General features: G+C 36.1%; 2 protein-coding genes across 2 annotated transcripts; both read right to left on the bottom strand.

The window, feature by feature from the left end:
- LOC104698817 lies at positions 1,751–2,380 on the bottom strand. Its single transcript, XM_010414209.1, has one exon. The coding sequence runs from the start codon at positions 2,378–2,380 to the stop codon at positions 1,751–1,753; it is 630 nt and encodes a 209-aa protein (XP_010412511.1).
- On the bottom strand, positions 3,080–4,063 carry LOC104698816 (glutathione S-transferase T3-like). The gene is made up of 2 exons (XM_010414208.1): positions 3,515–4,063; positions 3,080–3,433 (listed from the first exon to the last, which is right to left on the bottom strand). The coding sequence occupies exons 1-2, from the start codon at positions 4,061–4,063 to the stop codon at positions 3,080–3,082; spliced, it is 903 nt and encodes a 300-aa protein (XP_010412510.1).

Raw genomic sequence — 8,804 nt, 5'->3', positions numbered from 1 at the left:
TCCATTGTCTAATTATCAAAATCAACAATAAATTGATTAAAATTTCCAGCATTGTTTGTGAATATTTCTTGAAGAGGTGACTTTTGCATAATTTTTGGATCATGTTTCTTGGGGACATGACAACATCATATATATTCACTTGGTACTAAGTAAGCAGCTTTGAGTCAACTAAATTTCTAACCTAAAAGACTTTTGTCTTCTCTTTTTCAGTTGCGTGTGAACTTCCCAAGTAAATCTACTTAAAAAAATCTCTGTTCTGAAATTGATTAAATCTTGGATTATTTTTAATCGATCACCGGTCTTTATGAACTTGTGCTTGATTATTGAACAAACAAACGAGAGAAGAGAGACTTGTACAAGTATATATTACTGTACTGAAACTTGTAATTCGTGGAACATCACTTTTTATCATCTCTCTTTATGGTTTAAAATAAAAGTATGTAAATCGATTCAAGAGCTTTATGCACATATTGATGACTTAATACACGTGAGTGGTGAAAAAAAATCGTAGTCATGTGACATTTGCACACCTTCTAGTGCAATACGCATGACATTTTTTTACTTGCGTTTTTTTTTTGAAATCTAAATTTCATTTAAATAAGAGAAAAATTACATTGGCAAAAGCTAAGTTCGTTCTGGAACGGATAACAAAAAGTGCTTTTATTTTTTCATTTGTTCGAAAAAAACTTTAACAAAGCTTAATTTTGGAGATACTTAAAGGGAAAAAGAAAATGATTTCAGATTCGCCCCAACTCAACTCAATAACTCATACTACTTACTTGCCACGTTTTGTTGTTACTTTAGTGACGTTGCAATTAAGTCATGCACTATTGAAGCGTTAGACCATCTCTACCCAAGTAACCCACATGGGTTACTCAAATCTTAATTAATTATATAATTAATACTAAACTAATTAAAACAACTCATTTACAAACTTAAACAAAATCAATCCACTAGAAAAAGTTGCTCAATTATTTAAATAATAATTTTTTACATAAAATATAAAATAATAAAATATTATAAATTTAGGAATATTAAATATAAATTTAAAATAAATACTAAACATATTATACATAATTCGGAAGAAGATTTATTGATGGGTTGCACCAAATTTTTGTCAAATATGCTCAATCAAGTCTTTTTTCAAACGATCATGCATTTGTGGATCGTGAACGTCATTTCGAATGCCCATCAAATTATGTATATTTGTTTGTCTATCTGTAAAATACGATAGATAAACATGAGAAGTTTCGCTTCCTTCTCCGTGATAGAACTCTGATGGTTTGTAGAAATTGTAGGTATGTTGTTCGTCTTCCACTATCATATTAAACAATATGATACATGCTCTCATTATTTTCCCTATTTTCCCTTTATCCCAAAAAACTGCGGTATTCTTCACGATCGCAAATCGAGCTTGCAAGACCCCAAATGCACACTCTACATCTTTCTGGCATGCTTCTTGACATTGAGCAAAGAGTTTTGCTTTTCAGCCACGTGGAAGTGTAATTGATTGGATGAAAGTCGCCCAGTTGGGATAGATACCGTCAGTGAGGTAGTAAGCCATATTGTATTGCCATCCAATGACAATGTATGTAACTCTTGGAGCTCGGCCCTCTAGGATATCATCAAAGACCGGTGAGCAGTCCAAAACATTGATATCATTTAACGTACCTGGTGGTCCGAAAAATGCGTGCCAAATCCATAAATCTTGGGATGCCACGACCTCTAGTACGATTGTCGGTTTTCCAGATCAACGTGAATATTGTCCTTTCCATGCAGTTGGACAATTCTTCCACTCCCAATGCATACAATCTATGCTCCCCACCATTCCGGGGAAACCACGTTGTTCTCCAATATTCAGTAATCTTTCGAGGTCTTCCGCTGTAGGTCGTCTGAGATAAACGTCTCCAAATAGATGGATAACTCCGTCTACAAATTTTTCAAGGCATTTGTGTGCGGTTGTTTCAGCTAGTCGTAAATATTCATCCACCGCATCTGCCGAACATCCGTATGCCATCATACGGATAGCTGCAGAACATTTTTGAAGTGCAGAAAGACCGAGCCTTCTAGTAGCATCTCGTCTTTGTCTGAAGTACGGGACTCCATTCTCAATAGTACTGACTATGCATTCGAACAATGGTGTGTTCATTCTAAAGCGACGGCGAAACATAGCGGGAGTGTAAGTCGGATTCTCACCAAAATAATCATTCCATAGCCGAGTGTGGTCTTCTTCGCGGTCTCTATTTATTTGCACTCTTCGGAATATTGGAGTTGGTGGTTCTTCCTCTTGAGTGTAGTTGTACTGAATCCCTTCCACTATACTATCAACTTCCTCCTCTACCATTTGATCAACTTCATGATCAGAACTCCAATTAGACATTATTAGTCAAATTGGTTTAGTTGTGAGACTTATTGGAAGTTGGGTTTATTTTGTATTGGAAATGGTTTTTTTGTTGTAAGGTTTATGGAAACTTGTTTATTTGGTAATGGAAAGGTTTATAAGAAGAAACATTGATAAGAGAAATCTTAATAAGAAGAAATGATGATGAGAGAAATGGGTTTGTATGGAAAGGGAAAAAACTATAGAAATGCTAAGAAGCGGGTGAACTAGCAAATGAAGAAGAGAAGACAAATGATCAATATATAACCTTACAAAAACAGTCTATACCCATTCACGGGTTACAAAACATGACAACATAAACCCAAAACACATTCACGTTTTGGTGAAGTTGTGACAGTCCTTAAACAAGCAAAAGCCGACCACTAGTAAACAAGATACAGAATATTGAGATACCCGTGAATGGCACTAAAAACAACATCCATTCACGGGTTACAAACACAACACATCACACATATATAGACAACGAGTTTGCTTCATATGTTGACCAACATGTTTCACTTCAGATGCCAACGAGACTGCTTCATATGCTTCATATGTCGTCCCTCAAAACTGAAACAACAGAAAAAGACAAGTATAGTTAAACACAAAACATGACAAATTTTAGGTTTATGTTAAACACAAAACAAAAAAAACAAAAGATAGAATATTGAGAACATAGCAAACACACAAGAGTTAAACCTAAATGTTTCTCAACATTTGATCAAGGAGTTTGTCTCTAAGTAGTACTTCAGTAGGTGTTAGTTCACTCTTGTTAAGCAGGATGTCTAGCAATCTCATTTTGCCATGCCTCTCTTTAGCCGCATGTTCTTGATCCTTCATTGCTATTATCTTATCCAACTTATCGACAGAACCATCTGGAACATCACTACTAACTGCTGGTTTCTTTCCTTTTTTCTTGGCAGCTTTAACCCCCGGAGGCCTCATCTCATCTCCACCGTTGCTCGAAGTAGCTGCGAATTCTCCTTCAGAAGCAAGCTTAGTCCGCTTATTGCCACATACTTCATGGCGTTCAGTGATCCATTTCTGATCATTCTTCAGTTCTCTCCATCAATGTCCTAGCAGAAACGGCTTGTCCATGTCATTCTTGTAAAACTCATACGCCATTCTCAAAACATCATCTTCTGATTCTGCACTTTTCCTTCTTGTACTCGCTTGTGCGTAACACCCAACAAACTTGTTGACTTGGTGGTTTATCATATTCCACCTTGCCTTACATTGTGAAGTCCCTCTTGCGTTTGAACCGGTTCCTCCAACATGAGTTTTGTAATAGTCTGCAACCCTCTTCCAGAAACTATTTTTCCTTTGCTCGTTGCTCACCACTGGATCTTTGCTTGTGTTTAACCAATCACTTATTAGATGGACATCCTCTTCTACACTCCATCGCTTCTGAATTCCTCTGCCTCCTTCTTCATCAATCTTATCTGTCGTAACCTCGAAACAGTCTTCAGATTCAGATGTCGGAGTCTGGTTAAGAGGTTGTGAAGAGAATGGAGGGCTAATGTTTAAAGGCTGAGAAGAGAATGGGTTACTAAACTGAATAGTATGAGAGGATTGGGTGGAATTTGGAGGAATAAGATTAACAGAACAGTTGGAGTCTTTTTGAGAATTCAAAAGATCAACAAAATTTTGATCCCAAAAACGATAAGGGTTGCTAGGATCCATTGTTTAGGTTAGTGAAACCGAAAAGGATAGGCTGAGTGTTTAGGTTTGGAGAGAATAATGTTAAGAGTTTAGGTTAGTGTTAAACAATGATCGTTTATATTTATCGAGTGTGGCTGATGTGTGTTTTACAACTAAAGGTTATTGAGCAAAAAGGTAATGAGTGGTTAGAAGAATCACTTTTCAGTAAATTTCTCTGTTATTTGATTCCAAAAGCTGATGGTTAAAGTCAATACAAAATTTTAATACAATCATTTACCCTAAACCTCACAGCAACATACTTCACTCTTCAACACGCTTCCAAACAACAAACGAGTTTTGAAAACATAAAACACTTGAGCAAACTGATACCAAACTAGACTTAAAAACAAACCAAACTCACACCAAACTCAAACATAAAACACTTGAGCAAACTGATATCTCAAACCAAACTCAGACCAAACTGATACCAAACTAGACTTAAAAACAAAATGACACAAAACCACACAACAACACATCAAAGCACACAACAAACAGGTTTTTTATTTATTTAACATTTAACCAAACACAATCTCAAACCAAACCCAAACAAAATTAGAGTTAAACAGAAACACAAACTCAAACTAGACACTTTTTCACACAATTGTTTATACAGAACATATAACTAAGTTATACAAACATAAAACATAAAACCATACCTTTTCAAGTTATACCTTGCAACCGTTGTGTCCACTGCATCAGCACAACACTCTTCACCATTCCACCGATGTATCCCGTTGATGATTACCTCCCACAAAACATGACAAAAGAGTCATAAACATCACACACTTATTTATACAAAACATCAAACTCTACTTACACTCTACTCATAAGAACATCAAACGGGTTCACTATACAATCAACGAAAAAATAAAAGGAAGAATAAAACAAAACAGTTTTATATTTACTTGAGAACCTATCATTCTTAATGGGTTACTCAAAATACTTCCTACAGAACCGATACTTAACATTTTTGGATTAATAATGGGTTTTTAATCAAATTTGGGCCCCAAATTTGAGAGTACCTCTGTGAGTACTCCCCAGTGGAGGTGCTCGTAGGGCATCTGCAATGGGAGAACTGTTTTGGGTGTTCTTAGAGTAAAAATATTATTAAAATAATGTAAGTTCATTAGTTTATATCTTTTGTTTAAGAAGTTGGTTATTGGGAGAACATGTTTAAGATTATAAGATTTAATAATATAATAATCTAAAACATATTACAATTTTAAAAACTTTAAAAAATAACATTTATATTAAAATTGAGTAGGAAATAAAAACCAACACAAAATACAATTCCAAATTATTATGAAAGAAAATAACATGAAAGATATAAATGAAAAACACAAAAAAAACATATTAATTAATAAAAACACACAAACATTTTATTTAATTAATACAAAGTTTAAAAACTTTATTAATAAAAACTCACAAACATTATTCCTACAAAATAAAAACCCCACAAACATTATTTTATTTCTCTTGCAAAATTCTCACCCACTTTGGTGGTGCCACGTAGACAGAAGATCAGGCCTAAAACAGATTTTACACAAGATCCATCTCCACTAATCTAAGCCCACTGTTCCATTAAACCTTATTTTTAAATTGTTAAGAACATAGAGAGTGTTGACCCAATGCAGATGGCCTAACCTTTTTTTTTCTTTTTTTTGAACTAAAGGACATTTCAATTAAAACGATTAAAGCTGGTTATACAAACGGAGGGCTTCCTTTGCCATACAATCGGCTTGACGATTCAGAGTACGAGGGATGAAAGTAAAAGAGCAATAATTGAAATTAGAGGATAGAGAAAGGACATCATGGAGAGTCCCATGAAGTTCCTTCTGTTGGAGCTTCTGATTCAGGGCTTTGACAAGCATAAGCGAGTCGGAAGTGAAAGAGATGTCCCTGATGTTCGATTCGAGTGCAACTCCTACGACAGTGAGAGTTGCCAGCGCTTCGGCCATCAACGGGGAGCCGACGTGATTCAACGATGTTGATCCTGTCAGCCGGATCTGATCAAACTGGTCTTTAATCACCCAGCCCAAACCTGCTTCGCCGTCACTCCAAGAGGCGTCAGTGAAACAGGTGAGATTGGATCGGGGTGGTGGAGCTTGGGGTATCAATTTGGGAGGTTTATCAGATCTGGGGTGGGAGGATTGAGCATTCTTCCATTCCTTGGCTCTTACCATAGCGAGAAGTAGGGTTTCCTCTACAGAGATCCCATGTTTGCTGAAGATTAGTTGATTACGGGTAGTCCAGATCGACCATAGGAGCCATGGGAAAATAGGGCCAAATCTAATGTCAGTTGGGGGTAGACAGATAAGGTTGTTTGCTTTGACAATCCCCTCTATAACTGAGTTTATGGAATCCGGTTGTAGCAAGAGCTTCGTTGGGAGCAGGGACCAGATTCGCTTCGCAAAGGAACACTGGAATAGAAGATGAAGGGTAGTTTCTTCTTCATCACAGTGGGGACATTTAGCTGAATCACTGATAGAGCGGTGTAGGAGGTTTGCACCTACTGGTAGGGCGTTTTGAGCAGTTTTCCAGAGGAACAGCTTGGTTTTTGGGGAAGTTTTAAGGGACCAAATGTGTTTTTGGGGAAGTTTTAAGGGACCAAATGTGTTTTTGGGGAAGTTTTAAGGTTCCTGTACTGTTGGAGTACTCATGGGCAGCACTATTATAGTCTTCCTCAGGTTTGGTAGACTCAAAATATCCAGATTTGGCCGAGTAAAAGCCATTTGTTGTAGGTAGCCATGCCCAAGTATCCTTAGCACCTCTGATGCTTGGTTTTAAAAGCAGAATCTCTGTTTCATAGCTTGGTAAGATGCTTCAAATAAGCTCCACATCCCACTCCTTTGAGTTTGGTAGGAGTAGATCAGCGANGGGGGGGGGGGGGGGGGGGGGGGGGGGGGGGGGCATTGGGGCTAGAGGTGTGGAGACAGATAACCATGGGGTTCTCCATATTGAGATAGATTCACCAGAGCCCACTAGCATGCCAAGATTGGATAAGAGCAGATCTCTTCCTAGACAGATACTTCTCCAACCATGAGAAGCTGAGGATGGGACCCGACATTCCAAGAGAGGTGATGTTTTACAGTACTTTCCTAGGAGGACTTTAGCTAGGAGGGAATGAGGTTTAGTCAACAGTCTCCAGCTTAGTTTTGCCAATAAAGCCTTGTTAAAATGCTTTATATCTCTGATTCCTAGGCCTCCAAGTTTTGTTGGTTTTGTAATCTTCTTCCAGGCGATCCATGACATCTTTTTCTTTTCGGTTTGAGTATCCCACCAAAATCTTGTAAGGGCTGATTGTATACATTTACATAGTGAACCAGGTACATGGAAGCAGGACGTGGTGTACGTTGGCATTGCTGACAGGACCTATTTGAGCATAGTGAGCTTCCCAGCCGTGGAGAGAAAACACGAGGACCAACTGAGGGCTTTCTGCTTGATGCGGTCAACTTTAGAGGTAAACATATCCTTTTTCTTTCTACCAAAAATCTCTGGTGGGCCAAGATATTTACCTTGGCCTCCCTCTTTATGGATTTCCAGTAGATGTTTAGCTTGATTTTTCATGAAAAGTGGTGTTTTTGCGGAGAAAGTGATTGAGGATTTTGGTTGGTTTATCTTCTGACTTGATGCTGCTTCATATTTTTGCAGGATGGATTTTAGCTTGCGACAGCTTTGTTGATCAGAACGGAAAAGAATGTCACATGACCCTGCAAATAAATCACCAAACTAGAAAAAAAAAAAAAGAAGGATATTTTTTTTTTCAAAAATCTGAACATAAAGCAAATCCTAGACTCTTGACTTTTGAGGATGAGGACATATACTCTATATTATAAACTTGATTCCCACGACTCCACTACACTATTTTATCTTTTCTCAGATTTTACTCCCTAACTCTGTTTCTCTGTAGCTAAAAAAAGTAAAAATAAAAAATAAATTGAAAACCATATGACCTCTCATTCTAACTGGTTACAGTTTTGTATCATTAAAAATTGCAATTAATTATCTCATTGCAAAATATGGACTAAGTATATTTGATGAATTGTTGGATACTCACCAGTTTTATTCAGTGTGCGAAATATGTTTGGTCTTCAAATTCCAACTGAAAACTATATTATTAACCAATAAGAGAAAAATACAATACTTCTTACTGTTGGTCTTATCCACAACACATACATTTCATCCAACTCACTTACATAGAGGTTTCTGAAAAAGGAATATTGACATATTTCTATGTTTTTTTTTGCTTTTAGCCAAAATTTTCATAAATCAATCGAACTGAAAGAATTTCAGATTTTGAAGAAATTGTTAATATTTGCAATCGATATTTACAAAAATTAATCACTAGCATATAAATATAAATTACGTAAATAGAAAATGTTTCAATTTTAGGATAAATGAGAACCTCAATTTTTTATAGATATAATGAACACATTTACAGGCTAAATTCTACCGTAATAACATTACACATACAGTTGCATATATAATATCAATTTTACGATATTTATCTAAAAATATATTTCATTGTAAACACCCTTCATTTTAACTAATATTAAAAAGGATAAAATAAAAGGTTTAATTTTGGATTTTTTTTCTTCGTTAACATGTTCAGTCTTATTACACTTTTTTTTTTGCTAAAAATGTAAATATCATTAAAAACGAATAAGAGATTTTACAATCAGAGTAGCCCTTGGCAAAAAAAAAAAAAAAAAAAGCTACAAAA

Source organism: Camelina sativa, chromosome 6 (genome assembly GCF_000633955.1).
Source record: "Camelina sativa cultivar DH55 chromosome 6, Cs, whole genome shotgun sequence".
In the NCBI taxonomy this organism is placed as follows: Eukaryota; Viridiplantae; Streptophyta; class Magnoliopsida; order Brassicales; family Brassicaceae; genus Camelina; species Camelina sativa.
The sequence above is the reverse complement of the archived record's forward strand: the minus strand, read 5'-3'. Positions and strand labels throughout refer to the sequence as shown.

What these genes read in the sequence shown, in the direction of transcription:
- LOC104698816 (XM_010414208.1), bottom strand. Translation starts at nt 4,063, where the DNA reads ATGGATCCTAGCAACCCTTATCGTTTTTGGGATCAAAATTTTGTTGAT. An exon ending in GTGCAGAATCAGAAGATGAT is followed by an intron (nt 3,434 to 3,514) that starts GTTTTGAGAATG and finishes AGAGAACTGAAG; the next exon opens with AATGATCAGAAATGGATCAC.
- LOC104698817 (XM_010414209.1), bottom strand. Translation starts at nt 2,380, where the DNA reads ATGTCTAATTGGAGTTCTGATCATGAAGTTGATCAAATGGTAGAGGAG.